General features: G+C 42.7%; 1 protein-coding gene across 1 annotated transcript in view; it reads right to left on the bottom strand.

Moving 5' to 3' along the window:
- LOC126185123 (protein transport protein Sec61 subunit alpha) overlaps positions 1 to 9,568 on the bottom strand; it is a 45,111-nt gene extending 35,543 nt beyond the window's left edge. The window contains exons 1-3 of the mRNA XM_049927942.1: positions 9,411 to 9,568; positions 9,142 to 9,209; positions 8,972 to 9,037 (exon numbers count right to left, since the gene is read on the bottom strand). Of these exons, the coding sequence (XP_049783899.1) occupies positions 8,972 to 9,037; positions 9,142 to 9,209; positions 9,411 to 9,417 (141 nt within the window). The 5' untranslated portion in view covers positions 9,418 to 9,568. The remainder of the gene's footprint in view (positions 1 to 8,971; positions 9,038 to 9,141; positions 9,210 to 9,410) is intronic.
- Between the last annotated feature and the right edge of the window lie 11,265 nt (positions 9,569 to 20,833).

The following is a 20,833-nucleotide window of genomic DNA, read 5'->3' as shown; positions in this document are numbered from 1 at the left end:
TGGTAACACTTAGTTTAAAAATCATAAAAGAAGGTTGTATACGTGGAGGAGACCTGGAGACACAGGGAGGTCTGCGACTGATTATGTAATGGTAAGAGACAGATTTAGGAACCAGGTTTTAGGTTGCAAAACAACTGTAGATTAAAATTGAAGAAATTGGAAACATGTAAAAGATTAAATAGATGAGACCTTGATAAGTTGAAAGAACCAGAAGTTGCTGAGATTTTCAGGGGCAGCAAAGGAATACAGTAGCAAACAAATGAGTGGCTTTAAGAGATGAAATAGTGATGGCAGCAGAGAATCAAATAGGTAAAAACACAAGGCCTAGTATAAATTCTTGGATAACACAATATATTGAATTTAACTGATGAAAGGTAAAAATATAAAAATGCAGCAAATTAAGCAGGTGAACAGGGACACAAACGTTAAAAAATATTGAACGACAGGAAGTGCAAAATGGCTAAGCAGGAATGGCTAGAGAACAAATGTACGGATTCAGAAGCATATTTCAGTAAGATACAGATAAATACCACCTACACAAAAATTGAAGAGGGCGTGGCAGAAAAGAGAAGCAGCCGTATGAATATCAAAAGCTCAGATGGAAAGCCAGCCCCAAGCAAAGAAGGGAAAGCTAAAAAGGTGGAAGAAGTATACACAGGGTCTACACAAAGGTGACAAACTTGATGGCAATATTATAGAAAGGGAAGTGGACGTAGATGAAGATGAGATGGGAGATATGATAGTGTGTGAAGAAGCTGACACAGAGCTCTGAAAGACCTAAGTCAAAACAAGGCCCAAGGAGTAGAAGATATTCCATCAGAATTGCAGATAGCCTTGGGAGACAGAACTCTTCCATTGGTATGCAAGATGTATGAGACAGGCAAAATACCCTCAGACTTCAAGAAGAATGTAATAATTCCAATTCCAAAGAAAGTAGTAGCTGACAGATGTAAAAATTGCTGAACTATCAGTTTAGTAAGTCACAGATGCAAATACAATTATGAATTCTTTACAGAAGATTGGAAAAACTGGTAGAAACTGACCACAGGGAATAGCAATTTGGATTCCACAGAAATGCAGGAAGATGCGAGGCAATAGTGAACCTATAAGTTGTTAGAAGACAGATTAAGGAAAGGCAAACCTACGTTTCTAGCATTTGTAGACTTAGAGAAAGCTTTTGACAATGTTGACTGGAATATTCTTTGGAATTCTGATGGTATTAGGATAAAATTCAGGAAGCAAAAGGCTATTTACAACTTCTACAGAAACCAGATGGCAGTTAAAAGAGCTGAGGGGCGTAAATGGGAAGCCGTGGTTGAGAAGGGAGCGAAACATGGTTGTAGCCTATAAAAATCTGGAGTAGAAATTAAAGTTCAGGGAAAACAAATAAAAACTGTAAGATTTGTCGACGGCATTTTAATTCATTCAGAAACAGCAAATGACTTAAGAGTAATTGAACAGAATGGATAGGGTCTTGAAAGGAGCATACAAGATGAACATCAACAAAAGGAAAACAAGGATAATGGAATACAGTTGAATTAAACTGAGTGATGCTAAGGGAATTAGTTCAGAAAATGAAAAAGTAGTAGATGAGTTCTGCTATTTGGACAGCAAAATAACTGATGAGGGTCAAAGTACAGATGATATAAAATGAAGACTGCCAACGGCAAGAAAAGCATTTCTTGAGAAGAGAAATTTGTTAACATCGAATATAGATTTAAGTGTTGCGAAGTCTTTTCGATGAGTACCGTATTTGTCCAGTGTTTAGCAATGTATGAAAGTGAAACGTGGACAATAAACAGCTTAGACAAGAAGAGAATATAAGCTTCTGAAATTTTGTGCTACAGAAGAATGCGAAAGAGTATATGGGTGGTTCATGAACTAATAAGGAGGTACTTAACAGAATCACGGAGACAAGAAGTTAGTGGAACTACTTGACCAAAAGACGGGATCGGTTGATACAACATGTTCTGAAACATCAATGGATTACCAATTTAGTATTGGAAGAAAGTGCTGGGGGGGGGGGGGGGGGGGTAATTGTAGAGAGAGACCAAGAGATGAACACAGTAAGCTGGTTCAGAAGGAGTTTCAAGTTCCACCTCAAGATATGACACTACTGATTTTTTATCTGGTTTACTGAAAAATATATATTGCTTGTTTTAGTTATTCTTTGTGCTTTAGTAACCATTGTTGCCACAACTGCATCATGGTCACTGATACCAATTTCAATGTGGGCAGCCTCGAAGTCAGATCTATTTGTTGCCATTAGATGCAATACATTTCCATCATGAGTAGGGTTCCTAACTACCTGTTCTAGGTAGTTTTCAGAAAAGGAATTCAGTAGTTTCACAGGATGTCTTATGCCCATTACTAACAAAACAAATTTTCCCAAGTAATAATTGGATGATCAAAGTCTCCATCAATGATTACTTGGTTTTTTTTGTACTTCCTGCAAACAGTTATTCAGTGGTGGAAACTGCATTTACCACTTTTAAGTAAGAATGGAAACAAATTTTGTGAAGGTTGATAGGGGAAACTTTCCAAAAGTTGGTGTCTGAGGCCTCTTCATGCTTAGGAAACAAACCAGACTTAAGTTCCAAAAGTAAGAAATATGAAAACTGCACTGTGTGGTGACTGGAACAAAAGTACTGTGATGTGGCAGTAAGTTGTAGACCTGTCTTATAACTGAGGAAATCTGCAACTTTATTATTTGGTTGGACCATGCTGGAAAGGTTTTCCAGGGCAACTTGTGAAAGCCTTCAGTCTTGCCCACAAAAGCTTCTACCTGAAGACACCTACCACTTTCACTTCTGGGAATCTGCACCCCTTACTTGCTGAATGCTCCACTATGCATTGTCCCCCACTCTCACTGGCCCAGAGTCACTAATGTCCAGTAGTGGCATCCTCATGAGCTTTGCACCTGAATGCACTTAGCTGCATATTCCACACACAAAAGTCTATCTCTGGCAGCTCATCCTGATGAGTTTTGTCATATTTTGAGACACAGATATCCATATAAGACCTGTATCAGAGATCTGGCTCAAACCAAGTACTGCCACAAGTTCAGTAGATCTAGAGGGCTACATCTTTCTAAGACACGACAGATGTAATCAACGACAGGCTGGAGTACGAGTGCACATATTGCTCTGATTTATCATCTACTGTGCTACAAATATCCAACAATATGGATGATAAACAAGTGGAATACATTCATTCACAGAGATCAAATCCCTGAACAGAAAGAGCCTGATGTATCCTTCACAAACCTTGTAAAACAGGCAGGTTTGCCTGCTTCGAAACTACTCTAAGTCTCAAATCGACATACAAGCAGGTAACTATAGGTGGTGACACTAACAAATTTTCTATACACTAGTTTTTACAGTGTGAAATTTAAGCAGACTCTTTCTTCTTCAAACTTGTTGCTACTACAGTTTGATCCTACCCATAACATGAACAATGATCACAATCTCATACATATATTTGCAATGAAATCCCCTAACAGAATAATTCATACCCCTCAAATATCTGCACCTCACATCTGCCCATAAATTTCATGATGTTCTTGATAGAATGCCTCATAAGGAAACTGCAACTGACTACATACCAAACCCCAAACACACTACTTTATCTGGACTTGCAACTGAGGCGTAAGAAATAGAGCAATGTCTTCTATTTCTTTCTCGGACATGAAAAAAAAACTTCATGGGTTTATTAACAAACTTACCTAACTATATGACAAATATGCCTCCCCTTCCCTGAAGCCTGGAAAAGTAAGAAGAAAACCTGTACCTTGGCTATCTGAACTAAAACAGCTCATGAATCTCAGAGATGTTGCACATCATGCATACAAACTATATCCATGCCTGAAAGCCCTATTGCTTACAAGTAGAACTGGAACAGAGCCAATCAAGCTGTGTGAAACTGAAAACTCTTGCATATCCTTACAATAGCAGACAACAGAAAGAACAGCTGTGCTACACAAAAACCTACATGGTCTTCGTACAGGCAAAGTAAAAGCTGCAGCTGATCTGATTGGCACCATCACAGAACTGAACTGGTACTCTACATTACTTACAACCACAGCTGAATCACAAATGAAACAGACTCATTGCTTATTCATGGAGATAAATGACAAGCTGTGAAAAATTCTATCTAAAGGACATTACATTGAATACCATCACAAAAGTAACCATTCATATCAGATCAGCATCTACCGGACAAAATGGCATCACAGTCCATATGATGAATCTTATTACTGACCCACTACTGCCCACTGTAACACACATTAATCACCCCTTAACAACATGTGAATTCCCTGAGGCCTGGAAATGTGACAGATTAAGCCACTACCTGAAAAGGGTGTTGCATTCTTCCTGCAGTGTCCAAGACCTGAGAGCATATACGCCACTACCAGCTAAAACACAAACAACCTACTAGACAAATACTGATCAGGTTTCTGTAAATATCACAGCACATCTGCCTTAAGAAAGGTAACAGATGACCTGAAGCTTGCCATAGATGCACAAGAGGCAAGCATCAAGTGCTTCTTTGACTTCCAAAAAGCCTTCGACAGTCAACTTTGACATTTTACTTGCCAAACTTAGCAGCCTTAACTTTTTGCCAAGTGCAGTGCAATGGTTTTGCTCATACCTGATGTCTCGCCATCCATGCATCATATTCAGCCCCATAAAAGTTACAATGGGGGCAGGTACTATCAGACATCCTCACAGTTTAGTATTAAGCCCTACATAATTTTCATTGTATGTAAATGATGTGCCATCAGTTTTGTCCTACTGCAAATACCGCATGTACACTGATGACCTGTAGTTTTATCCGAGTGCAAAACCAATTATCCTGACGACACCTATTGAGAATCTCAATACCGACCTGTGCGCACTACATAAATGGGTGCAGGATATAGGATTAAACCACAACCCATAAAAGAACAAAGTGATACTGACTGGTCATTCCAGCTCATTAACCTGAAGTATCTGGAATCCCTACCATCTTTAACCCCAAATGGGAGACAACTTTTCTCCTTCAGCAAACAGTCTAGGAGTAAAAATAAATGAAAATCTAAACTGGACTGAGCACATGACCCCAATATGCAGGAAGCCATCAGCATCTCTCCATGCCTCCTGAAAAAGAAACTTACACAAAGACTTATACTTACTGATTAGAGCAATGTTGTCCTGCCAGGGCTTTCTCAGGAAAGCATGCAGCACCAATAACTGGTCATGATGCCTGTGTTCATTATATTGATGATGTTTAACTTTATCATATTCACAACTATCCTGTGTATCATATTCACAACTGTTCTGTGCATGCAGACAAGTGCAGAGATTTTCATACCCTCAATCTTGTCAACAGTCTTATCAATAAACACTGTCCCTCCTAACCTGTCTTTCCTCAACTTTAATAATCTTGTCCGAACGAGACGGCAGAAACCTCCATCCCCATCAGAGCAAAATCCTTTGTCACCCTCCAACGTTCAGCCATTTTCTCCGAGTCCTCAGTATCAGGAACCTGACTCTGGAATAACCTCCCACATTATATTAGAGAATTGAACAACATCTCCAGCTTCGGAAGACAGTTAATGACTTACTAATATAGCAACAATAAGGATTACCCTTCTACAACCTCCTTTCCAACCAGATATTCATAATTTCCCAGTAAGCTTAGCTGGTGCAGTCTCTAAATTTCCTATCCCCAGAACTCACCATATCAGAAAACACCTGTCTTGTACACCTATAAATTCTTTTTATATCTGTCATCATCATCATCATCATCATCATCATCATCATCATCATCATCATCATCATCATCATCATCATCACTACTAGTACTATAATCACTATTAGTGACACCAAAATGACTGTCACAGAAAGAAACACAGTGACCATTCTCTCTTTTCGATCTCTAAAAGAGCTGCAACGATTCTCCTCATTCTTTGGAACACTCAATTTCAGTAGTTTTTGTACATGCATTTGTACAATGTGGTATAAAACACCATCTGTAACCCATTTTTCAAAGCAAGATCTCTCTGAATGATATTTAAGACAGTTAAAGAGCAGAAATCTAGCCAGTGATATCACAGGAACCATACCTCAAATGGAGCATTTTAGTGGGGGTTACGTATTTGTTTTTTTTCTTCTGAAATTCATTAGGGTGCAGGGGATGCATGTTATTAGCAAAAAATGACATTCATTTACAAGGATTTCCAGAAAACAGTCAAATACCCTATTCCAAAGCTGATTAGAATTCACTAAACTTTTACACGATACAAATTGCCTACATGATAGTTATATGTGATATTTTCTGAGTATTTCTATACTAAACACCAAGAGAACCAATTCACATTTTCCAGTATAACGTGTAAGTACCAATTAGGCTTCTCAACTGGTCAATTTGCTTTGACAACTCAGAACCAAATTGTCCAGTCTATCGCCACACTAAAGATTTCAAACGAAGGGGGGAAAGGGGTGTTCAGTACCACACTGTAACCCATGTTCCACACACACTCTTAGTACAATATTAATGCCCAACGCCCAGTTTATTCCTTGCCTTTAAGTTCGCATTCAGCACTGTTTGGTTGTCTCTGGATTGTTTTTCCAGTGGCGTTAGCTGTTTGTTAACAGTGACACAGTATTACGGATTTGCTCACTGATTAAGAGTTGGCCAATACACATTCCACGTACGAGTTCACTGACTGCAACCAGAAGACTGACACAATCATGCTACGCTTAGCTGTTGCTGCAAGGAGGCAAGTACATAAAATCATTCTGTGTTATGTATTTAATGCTTTGGTGACAATATTACAGGCTTTTTCACTGTTGTTAGTGTATTTCCACAGGAACAAAGGTGACTGAGGAAACAAACCAAATAAATCACAACTGCATTATTACTCTGTAATGAGCCACCAGGGACTGGACCCAATGTAGCAAAAATATCCCTAAATAACTTCAGAAATTCTGTCAGAGTTTGGTTTCACCCTTTATATCAAATAACTCAATATTATTTACAAATCTAGCAAAAGAATCTGCATAAACTATTCTTGTACTGTTGTTGTGGTCTTTAGTCCAAAGACCAGTTTAATGCAGCTCTCCGCAATTGTCTATCCTGTGCATACTGCTTCGTCTAACAACTGCAACATACATGCAGTTTGACCTGTTTACTGTATTAATGCATATGACCCCTCTACAGTTTTCACTTACCACACTTCTCTAAATTACCTCCTTGATACCTCACAATGGGCTCTATGAACCGATGCCTTCTTTCAATTTAGATGTGCTGTAACTTTCTCTTTTCCTCAAACTGTTTGAGTAGTTCCTTATTAGTTAATCAACCAATGTAATCTTCAGTATTCCTCTGTAGCATCATAGCCTACTTCAAAGAGTACTTTCCTTTTCTGAGCTGCTTGAAGCTCACATTTCACCTCCATACGAGGCCACACTCAAAAGATTTCCTGACAAATTTATATTAGATGTTGACAAGTTTCTCTTTTTAAGGAATGCCTTTCTTGCTACAGCCAGTCTGCCTTTTACACACTCACTACTCCAGACAGCCAGTTACTTTGTTAGCCACATAACAAAACTATTTTTAGCACAATTTCCTAATCTAAATCCTTGTACTATGGCCCTGAATGATTTAACTTTGGTACAAACACTTTGACTCCATAAACCACAGTAACAAAATAAGATAGTCACAAAATACCAAAAGTGTCACACGGAGACTTGCATGGGAACATGCTGTCACAGTATCAGCTGTTACTCCCTGCCAAAACTATCACATACCCACACTAACTCATCCTTTGTTTTTCTCCTCCCCATCCACACCATCTGCTTTTCTACTAATGTCACCAGCCAATCTATGGAATCAGTCTCCCCACCTGTCTATTATTCCTTCTCGAACATAGTCTTGTTCATAGCAGTTCCTTGCCTCCATTTGTGTTCTGCTTCCCTTGCAAGCCAGTCTAATTAATACTGAATTATTGCTGAAGCAAACTAAATAGCTTACTTCCATTACTTGTTGCATCATTCTTGTAGCTCCCACACTCATCATGTTACCTTACATTACTGCGTGTTCTCTTAATGTATAAAAAACTGTGATACCACATGTTCTTAAAATTATGCAGTGTATTAGATGAACAATAAGTTTACCTTTTGCTTCAGAAAGTGCAGAACAAGGAAGTCTCAAGGTACTTATATCTTGCCTTGAATACAATAACAGCATAGCTAAAATGCTTGGGTTACAAATCTTACAGCTGTCAACTGTATCTCTATTTCCTAAATGATTCTGTACTCTCAAAGCCATAATACTACTTGAGATAGTGGGATCAAATTTTACAGTGCTACTGACTACTACCCCCCCCCCCCCTATAAACAGCGTTGTTTAAGTTTTTCGGGGGGGGAATCTGAAGAGTAATCTGAGGTTTAGGTTAGTCACCAACATTTGTTCCATATTTAACATTTGTCATTATGACATGTGAAGTACGGTACATAAACTATAAAAATAACTGGGGCCGGCGTGCGCAATAGTGGGCGACGATAAAAACATAGCTTTCAGCACGTTCTGTACTGACATTTGTAGACTTTTCGAGTCCACCAAGCAATGAAATCGGCCTTTCGGCTGCCAATTTGCAAGTTATATGGCAAACATGAACAATCAGTGATGGATACACTGCTGCATAGAAACACTGTTTGAAACTGACGTTCGTCAAATATATACGCACGTGTGACGCAGAAGCTGAAAACCTGTCGACGCACTTACAAATGTTTAAAAAAAACAATTCCACACACAAAACACGTGAAAACAAATTTAAAGCAAGTACTTATGGTAAATTCAAGTAACGGAACGCTGTGAGAAACATGGTTGTCTAACCCACAATGAGGGAGTGGCAAAAAGTTGCAAGGCGAAACTACAATTTTAAAGACAAGAATAAATTTACGAATAGTCACATTTTAATACTGACCTGGCAGCAGACTAAAAATATGAATAACGTTATCGCTGTCCATAGCACCTTCTCACGAAACTGAATCTGGAACAAACATATGGTTCGTTAGAAACTTCATAAGAAATTCGCCATAGAAGGTAAACACAAAATATATGAACAAAACGTATTAAAGCACTTAAACGTCATACCTTTCTTTCAGGTTTCGCGATTTCTGGAAGTATACTGCAAAACGGCTTGATTACCTCTAGGAACTTGACTGTAACACACGATCAACCATCAAAGTAATTACTTAAAATGTCACCAAGCAATACATAAAAAGCAATAACGCAGTAATCACAGATCGAAATGTGAGATAATTAAACACTCAAAAACAAACTGTGACTAGTACCACATGAAGTTCAGCAAAACTTTAGAAACTGGAAATAAATCTGTCACATTTAGAACAATCAATACTTACTCCCCATATTTACGGAGTTTTACACTATTTATATACAGCAATTCTTGTTTTATACGTTCTACTACAACACGTGACAATTAAAACACCGTCCGCAAGCCACCCTCTCACCGCTTCGAAAGACAACTATGCTTTACACGTCCACAGTCAACCAGTCACGTGACTCGTCGACGCAGGCGCAGTTTCGTTCCAAGGACCGCTAGAGAGCTCTGTGGTGGGGATCATCCGGTTCCAACGCGGCTACTGTTGGAGCATGGAAGTACAGTTACACGACGGCAGTATTCGATCAACGTGGCACCATTGGGTAGGGCGGTGGACGCGGACACTTAATATATCTACGTAGTGCAGTAAACTTCCTTCATCTGTCATTCATTCATTCAGTTCAGTCATAGTAATTAATAAATGTTACAGATACAGCGCATCGCCTACATTTGAGTCGTTTGCTAGTCTGTTTGTATATTTCAGCAAACTATTATGGGACTACCTCTATAACCCACCTCCCGCTAAAGGTCATTCATAAATGGATGTTTCGGGTTCGATAAAATCCATAGCACGGCGTTATGAATCCTTCATGTCTCCACGTATATATATATCTGCTCCTTGTGAAATAGAGGCATGCAACTTGTTTTTAGGTATACTACTAATTTCAAAATTATATGCAAACCACTGTGAAGTGCGTGGCGGAAGGTATTTTCTATCATACAACGTTTTTATGGTTTCTTCCCGTTCTATTCTCATAGGGAGCACGGGAAGAATGGCAAAGTTGGGAGCTGTAATGTACGCCTACGTTGTTGATGTAATACTGGATCTTGCAACTTTGTAAACAGATTTTCGCAGAGTAATGGACTTACGTCTTCAAGCGTCTGCTAATTCAGATTTTTCAGCATTTCCGTGGCACTCTCCCATAGGCCATACGAATCTATGATTTTTCGTTCTGCTCTTCTTTGTATGCGTTCAATATCTCCTGTTAGTTCTGTTTTATATGGATCTCACACACTTAATACAGTATTAGGAAATAGGACGTACGTGTGTTTGTAAAAGTCTCCTTTGTAGACTGAATGCATTTTGAAAATAATTTATTGTCTAGCACAATCACACTGTAAATGTATGGCATTATTGGATGGGAAGCCCCACGGGTCACGTTCAGGCACCTGTCGGAAAGGATGTTCCTCCTGCCGCACATTGGCCCCATTCCTTGCGGATATGTAAGATGGTTGGTTGGTTAATTCGGGGGAGGGGAGGTAACAGCGAGGTCATCGGTCCCATCGGACTAGGGAAGGATGTGGAAGTAAGTCGGCAGTGCCCTTTCAAAGGAACCATCCCGGCATTTGCCTGTAGCGAATCACGGAAAACCTAAATCAGGATGGCCGGACGCGGGTTTGAATCGTCTTCCTCCCGAATGCGGGTCCAGTGTGCTAACCAATGCGCCACCTGGCTCGGTGGATATGTAAGAATTCCGCCGTGTGTGTTTTTGTAGAGCGTAGGTTAGCGAAATGGATGCGCTCAACGTCCACATCCGACGGACGGATCGCCATCAACAGTGTCACATGCTCTCAGTTCTTAAGACATTGCGAAGAGGTTTGGAATTTAATCTCTCTCCCTCTCTCTCTCTCTCTCTCTCTCTCTCTCTCTCTCTCCCTCCCTCTCCCTCTCCCCCCCCCCCTTACCGGCCAAATACTGGTGGAGAAAAATTCATCCACCATCAAGACTCGAACCGGTTTACCTCGGAATCGAGCACCACAGTACAGGCGGTAACTGTACAATCACATTTACTTCTAACAAAATCGCCTGTTTCTGCCACAGCATTCACTCAGACCATAATATTATATCCCACCACCGCGGAAACCAAGTTGTCAAGCAGTATGTCCTTGTTACATCTCTGGACTTGTAGAGACGACTATGAAAAAAAGAAAAAGTCTGCCGGCCAGAGTGGCCGAGCGGTTCTAGGCGCTACAGTCTGGAACTACGCGACCGCTACGGTCGCAAGTTCGAATCTTGCCTCGGGCATAGATGTTTGTGATGTCCTTAGGTTAGTTAGGTTTAAGTAGTTCTAAGTTCTAGGGGACTGATGACCACAACAGTTAAGTCCCATAGTGCTCAGAGCCATTTGAACCATTTGAAAAAAGTCTACTGGAAATCAATGTTTATAGCTGCTGTTTGAAATACAGATGGTTACTTTTTTTGTTTTGTTTTCAGCTGGAAGACATAAGTGTCGTCGTGAAAGACGTTGAATAAAAAGTTGCTGATTTAGTTAGTACGTACAATACTGAGCAGCATCGTTATAGTGACCAAATAATTAGTAAAGTCGAACGTTTTAAATTCTTGGTAATGCGGACAAGTATGAAGACGAAACTTCCTGGCAGATTAAAATTGTGCACCGGGCCGGGACTCAAACCTGAGACTTTTGCCTTTCGCAGGAAGGTACTATGCTTGCTAGACTAGCACTCCTGGAAGAAAGGATACTGTGGAGAAAAGCTTCATAATCACTGGCGTTAAAACGCGATAACTTGTTTGCCTGGTTAGCTTTATTCCAGTGCAGGGTATCTCCGATGGTGTCATATTTTTGAGCAGTCCAGCCTATAAACAAAGAATATTATTGGCGAGAAACTGCCTGTCAGAACTATCTACAATGTCAATTTGCGAGCTTCGTGAAGGCCGTTGTATAAGCGTCTTCCAATAGCGACTCTACCATCTCTGAACATACGCGTTGCCGTGTGATTATTAGTTGACGATATGGAATCATTCAAAAGGAACTACAGATCTGCATAATTACACTCCTGGAAATTGAAATAAGAACACCGTGAATTCATTGTCCCAGGAAGGGGAAACTTCATTGACACATTCCTGGGGTCAGATACATCACATGATCACACTGACAGAACCACAGGCACATAGACACAGGCAACAGAGCATGCACAATGTCGGCACTAGTACAGTGTATATCCACCTTTCGCAGCAATGCAGGCTGCTATTCTCCCATGGAGACGATCGTAGAGATGCTGGATGTAGTCCTGTGGAACGGCTTGCCATGCCATTTCCACCTGGCGCCTCAGTTGGACCAGCGTTCGTGCTGGACGTGCAGACCGCGTGAGACGACGCTTCATCCAGTCCCAAACATGCTCAATGGGGGACAGATCCGGAGATCTTGCTGGCCAGGGTAGTTGACTTACACCTTCTAGAGCACGTTGGGTGGCACGGGATACATGCGGACGTGCATTGACCTGTTGGAACAGCAAGTTCCCTTGCATGTCTAGGAATGGTAGAACGATGGGTTCGATGACGGTTTGGATGTACCGTGCACTATTCAGTGTCCCCTCGACGATCACCAGTGGTGTACGGCCAGTGTAGGAGATCGCTCCCCACACCATGATGCCGGGTGTTGGCCCTGTGTGCCTCGGTCGTATGCAGTCCTGATTGTGGCGCTCACATGCACGGCGCCAAACACGCATACGACCATCATTGGCACCAAGGCAGAAGCGACTCTCATCGCTGAAGACGACACGTCTCCATTCGTCCCTCCATTCACGCCTGTCGCGACACCACTGGAGGCGGGCTGCACGATGTTGGGGCGTGAGCGGAAGACGGCCTGACGGTGTGCGGGACCGTAGCCCAGCTTCATGGAGACGGTTGCAAATGGTCCTCGCCGATACCCCAGGAGCAACAGTGTCCCTAACTTGCTGGGAAGTGGCGGTGCGGTCCCCTACGGCACTGCGTAGGATCCTACGGTCTTGGCGTGCATCCGTGCGTCGCTGCGGTCCGGTCCCAGGTCGACGGGCACGTGCACCTTCCGCCGACCACTGGCGACAACATCGATGTACTGTGGAGACCTCACGCCCCACGTGTTGAGCAATTCAGCGGTACGTCCACCCGGCCTCCCGCATGCCCACTATACGCCCTCGCTCAAAGTCCGTCAACTGCACATACGGTTCACGTCCACGCTGTCGCGGCATGCTACCAGTGTTAAAGACTGCGATGGAGCTCCGTATGCCACGGCAAACTGGCTGACACTGACGGCGGCGGTGCACAAATGCTGCGCAGCTAGCGCCATTCGACGGCCAACACCGCGGTTCCTGGTGTGTCCGCTGTGCCGTGCGTGTGATCATTGCTTGTACAGCCCTCTCGCAGTGTCCGGAGCAAGTATGGTGGGTCTGACACACCGGTGTCAATGTGTTCTTTTTCCATTTCCAGGAGTGTATATACTCCGCAAGGTACCGTAGAAGCTGCGGGGAGGATGCCCTGTACCCAAGGGCGCCCATACGATAGTTTGTAGAGGTTGGGGGTGGGGGAGACAGACCTGGGGATATAGTGTATTTTTAGTATTTTGGAAGACAAATGGCGACTTGGAAGTAGGCATAAAAATTTTTAAAGTCATCTTGTATCCCACTACAGTCACTCAACGACGACTCCTTCCTGTACACAAAAGTATCATCAGCAAACAACGGCAGATTGCTGCCGCCCCCCCCCCCCCCCCACCTGTCCGCCATAGCATTTATGTATATAGAAGATAATAGCGATCCTATCGCACTTCCCCAGGGGCCGTCCTGACGATACCCTCATCTCTGATGATTACCTGAACCATTGTGCAGAAAGGTGTGCACTATGCTGCAGGTTTTCAATAAGTTTCCAGGAGAACTGAAAAATCTGAGTGATGATAAACCCTAGACTCTGAAACATAAATTGAAAGGCTTCCTTGAAGCACACTGATTTTATTTTGCACAGGAGTTTCTTTGCAGTCGTATAGAGATTTCCGCTGTAATGTGTTACATGTTTGCATATACTACTGCAATTTTTTTGTGTTATACATACATCATCATTTCATCAATTAAGTAGCGAATCATTCCTAGTTTTCTCATATGGTCCCACAGAAACTAAGAAAGAATAAAACAATAAAACATGATGGACCTCATTCCTAATGAAAATAACATAAATTTTGTTGTATTCACATCGGGTCTCCACCCGGGACATCTCGTCATCTGGACGCAATATTTCGGCGGTCCACCTGGCCGCTATCTGCAGGTGAGTAGGCCGTCGCCTATCTCTCGCCGGCGACTCGTTTATACGCCGACCGTGGGTCCACCGCGCGTGCGCGGAAAAACTGCCCTCTAGCGACAGACACAACACCGCACCCGGGGTGAAAGCTCGCGGAAACGATAAATCGATATCAAACACTACTGACAATTTTTGAAGACCGAGACGGGAACGGTTGTTTCTTAATGTCAAACAGAACAGGGTTCCAACACCTACTTAAAGGATACCCCTTATCTCTTTATAATTTTGTTAGATAGCCGGATTTCAATAGCTTCTTTCACTACACAGTCCCAATACCACGAGGCGGGGGCAAACACTTGTGTCCCATCGTACAACATTTTATGTCCTTCCGTAACACAATGTTCCGCCACCGCAGATTTTTCTGGCTGAAATAAACGCATGTGTCGATGATGCTCCACGCAACGATCCTGGACTGTACGAATTGTTTGCCCAATATAGACTTTCCCGCAATGGCAGGGAATCTTGTAGACTCCGGGGTTTCTCAAACCTAAATCATCCTTCACTGACCCCAACAGGGCTCTGGTCTTAGCTGGTGGATGGAATACACTTTTAATATTAAATTTATTTAAAATTCTACCTATTTTTGAAGATATGCTCCCCGCAAAAGGTAGGAATGCCTCCGATTTGCTTGTATCTTCCGTTGGTTCCCCCGAAGGTCCAATCTGTAGAGCATGACGGATCTGATTGTCAGTATAACCATTCTGCTTGAAAGCAGCTTATAGATGGTCCAGTTCCTGTGTCAAACTATCTGCATCTGAGATGGCGTAAGCTCTTTTTACCTCAGGGAAGAACGGTTAACTGATCCTCGTGCTCTTCGAACCTTGCAGCGTGCTGAGTGACACGTTGCATTGTCCTGCTTGTAGATGCCATCTACATCTACATACATACTCCGCAATCTACCATACGGTGCTTGGCAGAGGGTACCTCGTACCACAACTAGCATCTTCTCTCCCTGTTCCACTCCCAAACAGAACGAGGGAAAAATGACTGCCTATATGCCTCTGTACGAGCCCTAATCTCTCTTATCTTATCTTTGTGGTCTTTCCGGGAAATGTAAGTTGGCGGCAGTAAAATGGTACTGCAGTCAGCCTCAAATACTGGTTCTCTAAATTTCCTCAGTAGCGATTCACGAAAAGAACGCCGCCTTTCCTCTAGAGACTCCCACCCGAGTTCCTGAAGCATTTCCGTAACACTCGCGTGATGATCAAACCTACCAGTAGCAAATCTAGCAGCCCGCCTCTGAATTGCTTCTATGTCCTCCCTCAATCCGCCCTGATAGGGATCCCAAACGCTCGAGCAGTACTCAAGAATAGGTCGTATTAGTGTTTTATAAGCGGTCTCCTTTACAGATGAACCACATCTTCCCAGAATTCTACCAGTGACCCGAAGACGACTATCCGCCTTCCCCACAACTGCCATTACATGCTTGTCCCACCTCATATCGCTCTGCAATGTTACGCCCAAATATTTAATCGACGTGACAGTGTCAAGCGCTACACTACTAATGGAGTATTCAAACATTACAGGATTCTTTTTCCTATTCATCTGCATTAATTTACATTTACATTTTTGCTGCCATTTTTTACACCAATCACAAATACTGTCCAAGTCATCTTGTATCCTCCTACAGTCACTCAACGACGACACCTTGGTTCAAATGGCTCTGAGCACTATGGGACTTAACATCTATGGTCATCAGTCCCCTAGAACTTAGAACTACTTAAACCTAACTAACCTAAGGACATCACACAACACCCAGTCATCACGAGGCAGAGAAAATCCCTGACCCCACCGGGATTCGAACCCGGGAACCCGGGCGTGGGAAGCGAGAACGCTACCGCACGACCAGGAGCTGCGGACGACGGCACCTTCCCGTGCACCACAGCATCATCAGCAAACAGCCTCACATTGCTATCCACCCTATCCATAAGATCATTTATATGCTGAGGAAGAACCAAATTGCATGTAGGAGTGGACATGGTCCACGAGGATAGATGCATACTTGTATTGATCCACTGTGCCTTCCAGTATGACGAGATCACGCAGAGAATGCCACGAAAACGTTCCCTAGACCATAACGTTGTTGCAGGATGTTTGCTTGTAGACGTTCCACGCCGCCTGTTGCCACTCAGTGGACGTTCGGTTGTGATATTTGCTGTGCAAATTACAGTCATCGAGGCTGATGAAGAGTAGTCAGCTTGGCTGCGTGAAACAGGCCCCTGCTGCGGAGGTTCATACGCAGCAACGTTCGCTGAACAGTCGTTGAGGAGTCACTGAAGGTAGCCCCTTGGCTCATCTGGGCGGTCAGCTGCTCAACGCTCCACGTGTGTTCGTCCGTACACATCTCCGCAGCCTTCTTTTACCACTGTCATCTATGGCCCGTGGTACACCACAGTTGTCTCGCGCCCGTTTTTCGATAGAGCCATTTTGCTATCCACGGTATACTTTAACAACGGCGGCAAGCGAACAGTTTATAAACATAGCTGTTTCGGAAATATTTCCACCCTTGACCCCGAAAGCCAATGATCAAGACGCTTTGTACGTTAGATAAGTCGCTTCGTTTACGTATTACGACAACGCCTGCACCATTTTCCGCGTCCTGCAACACAGTGTGTATTCCCTCCACTTCTAGTGCTGACACCTGACGTCTGTAAGTGGTTATTGGACGTTGACGTCGGACATATGTGATGGTCACACCGATGTGACAGTATCGTGTACTAGTGCTACGTTCACTTTCTTAACAAAAAATGTCGTGTGACTAGGGCCTCCCGTTGGGTAGACCGTTCGCTGGGTACAAGTCTTTCGATTTGACGCCACTTCGGCGATTTGCGCGTCGATGGGGATGAAATGATGATCATTAGGACAACACAACACCTAGTCCCTGAGCGGAGAAAATCTCCGATCCAGCCGGGAATCGAACCCGAGCCCTTAGGATTGGCATTCTGTCGCGCTGACCACTCAGCTGCCGGGGGCGGATACTTTCTTAACAAGTCATTGTATTACAGTACTTTATTCTTGCAATAACTAAATTCAAATTTTGATAAGGAGATGTTAAAAATGTGTGTGAAATCTTATGACTGCTAAGGTCATCAGTCCCTAAGCTTACACACTACTTAATCTAAATTATCCTAAGGACAAACACACACACCCATGCCCGAGGGAGGACTCGAACCTCCGCCGGGACCAGCCGTACAGTCCAAGACTGCAGCGCCCCAGACCGCTCGGCTAATCCCGCGCGGCGATAAGGAGATATGTATAAAGAAACTGACTAGGATGAGTGGTCATGTGTCTGTCAGAGCGACTGATATTTTTTCAGCTAAGAGGTTCAGGAGAAGTATCTTCGCTACTGTGAGCTGTACCTCCTTAATTACTGTTTTGATGTTCATTTTTTTGCTTCTGCACCTAATGTGAAGGGAGGAAGTAAGATAGGATTTAACTTCCCGGTGACATCGAGATTGTTAGAGACGGAACACAAGCTCGAATTGTTTCAAGGATGATGAAAGAAATCGGCCGCGCCCTTTCAAATGAACCATGCCGGCACTTTCCTGGAGGAATTCAGGGCAATCACGAAAAACCTAAATCTGGGAACGGGAATGAACCATCGTCTCTCCGAATGCGAGCCCAGTGTACGAAAGACCGCGCCACCTCGTTCGGTAACTACGGCAAGGATCACCTTACTTTGCATCTGACAATCGCAACGTGCGGTTATATCACGTTAATTTTTTAGTTTCATCAGATATTGGATGATGCATATGCCAGTCTGGTGTATACGATTACACCAAGGCTATGCAAATAGATTGACAATGGCCACCTTCAGATTCCTATTTCCCTTAAGGTATCACTACTAAAATGAGAAAAAGAAAATATGTTCAGGGATTGCATTTGGAAAAGTGTCTCTCGCTTATACTGTCTTACAAAGATCGAGGATTTTATTGCAAAGATTGCACCCTTTTCACCGTAGGCTCAGTTTGTGATGTTCGGGCGGCCGGTGTGGCCTTGCGGTTCTAGCGCTTCAGTTTGGAACCGCGTGACCGCTACGGTCGCAGGTTCGAATCCTGCCTCGGGCATGGATGTGTGTGATGTCCTTAGGTTAGTTAGGTTTAATAAGTTTTCAGTTCTAGGCGACTGATGACCTCAGCAGTTAAGTCGCATAGTGCTCAGAGCCATTTTTTTGTGATGTTCGCGGAAATACTCCTCTCAAACAACTGGTCGCAGAATCTCTGAAGACTTAACGATCTGCTTGGAGAAAGGGGGACTATCGTTACCCACCAGCAGAACAGGAATCTTCAGTGAGTTTTTGTAACAAGGAATATCTTCACCCCTAAGCTGTCATCAGACTTTACAAAACTTACTACAGAGACGCCTGAGATGAGTATTATCGTAGCCATCATCATACACAAGGCGTAAAGAAAACACGTACACGAAATTTTAGTGTTTATAAGAGATAAAAGAAACACACTTTAATGTGACAAAAATATCACAAATTCACCGTCTCCCAGATAGGGGCAACCAACTCTTCTGGAGTGTTTATCGTTGTCTCGTACACCAAACGCTTCATCTCCTCCCACAAAAGGAAATCAGTGGAAGTGAAGTTGAGAGACCGTTGTGGCCACCGCAATGGTCCACCCCTTCCACTCCAACAATTGGGGAAAACACTGTTCAAATGCTTTCTGACATCAACGGCAATGTGTGGTGGGGCCCCATCAGGCTGGAACCATAATTGTTACCTGACTGTTAGCAGTACATTCTCCGATATTTCCTGTAGTACTTCACGGAGGAAGATACGGTAATTTACGTGTTGTGCAGAAGATACCGCCCAATCAAATGATCGTGAAAAATACCAGCCTACGCATTTGTGGTCAGTCTTTGCTAATGGTTGAACACACGAATTGCCTTATGATTTTCGTTCACACAGACTGATCGTACAGACATAACATCGTTTGACCGTTGCACAGATTCCTATGTGGAAGACATAAAAAGAGGCATCCCTGGCATTGAGAAACAACTGAAAGAGTTGAAAACTAATCGATCGTCAGGTTCCGGTGCAAGCCCAGTTCGGTTTTACGTAGAGCCGCTTTGGCATTGGCTCCTTACTTAGCTTGCGTTTATCGCAAATCGCGGAAGTCCCAAGTGACTGGTAAAAAGCACTGGTAACTCCCCGTTTATAGGGAGGGTAAAGACCGGAGCCGCAGGCAACAGACCAATAACCTTAACGTCGACTTGCTGCAGAATTTTTGAGCGTATTCTAAGTTCGAATGTAGTAAATTTCCCTGAGACAGAAGGGCTTCTGTACACAAATCAGCACGGATATAGAAAGCATCGCTGGTGCTAAACTCAGCTTGCCCTTTTCTCGCATGACATCCTGCGAACAATGGATGAGGGGCAACAAGCAGGTTCCACATTCCTAGATTTCCGGGCAATGTAAGATAACAGTGCCGCGCGGCAGACTTGTTAGCGGATGACCCTGGCATTCGGAATACGTTCTCAGATATGTGAGCAACTGCAAGTTTAAACTTCCACTGTGAATTTTGAAAAACTGCCATACAGAATACATTCAGCTATCCACCATCTTGTTTTCGAATCTTGTCAACAGTGACACAGCGAAAATTTAGAAGTGCAGTTTTTCCCAGTGCAGTTAATGGGGAAACCAGAAAAAGTAAGTGGAAATATATTGCACACACACACATAGTCTTCCACAGAGAATAAAATGATGCTAATCACAATTTCCCCAATGAAAGAAAAACAACTGTAACGCAAAATAAAGGAAATCACAACATGTGGTAACAAGGTAGATATAAAAAAAATTGTCTGGTATCAAATTTGTCAACATGTTTTCTCAAAAATCGAATTTTCTGTATGCACAGATCATAAAAAGCAATATTCCTTTTATTTAATACAGAGAAAATAAAAGAAACCATTAGTGATACTGTAACATCAGCGAAACGTGTCTGAATAAAAAGAAGAAAAAATTGTGTTTGCTCAAGAGGAAACATATTCAAAACCAAATTAGCAAACATGTACACAAAAGTGAGCCTTAACCTCAAAATGAATACTCTTATACTTATAGCAGTCATAATTATTAAACACTAATAAGTCTTTTTAGGCCTGGCCAGTCATTCGAGTTATGAGATTAACAACAATGACTGTAAAGGTCAAGACTTTTCTTAATCTTCGGTTGACTAAACCAGATATTCACTCCAGTTACTCTGTTATCTATTACTGTCTGATAAGGATGTTCTCATATCAAAAATCATCCGCTGTAGGCCCCCAGGTCAAACCATGATGTCTTTATGGAGACGGATGGTTCTGAGCACTATGGGACTCAACTGCTGAGGTCATTAGTCCCCTAGAACTTAGAACTAGTTAAACCTAACTAA

This window comes from Schistocerca cancellata, chromosome 4 (genome assembly GCF_023864275.1).
Source record: "Schistocerca cancellata isolate TAMUIC-IGC-003103 chromosome 4, iqSchCanc2.1, whole genome shotgun sequence".
In the NCBI taxonomy this organism is placed as follows: domain Eukaryota; kingdom Metazoa; phylum Arthropoda; class Insecta; order Orthoptera; family Acrididae; genus Schistocerca; species Schistocerca cancellata.
This window is presented reverse-complemented; position numbering and strand designations above follow the sequence as displayed.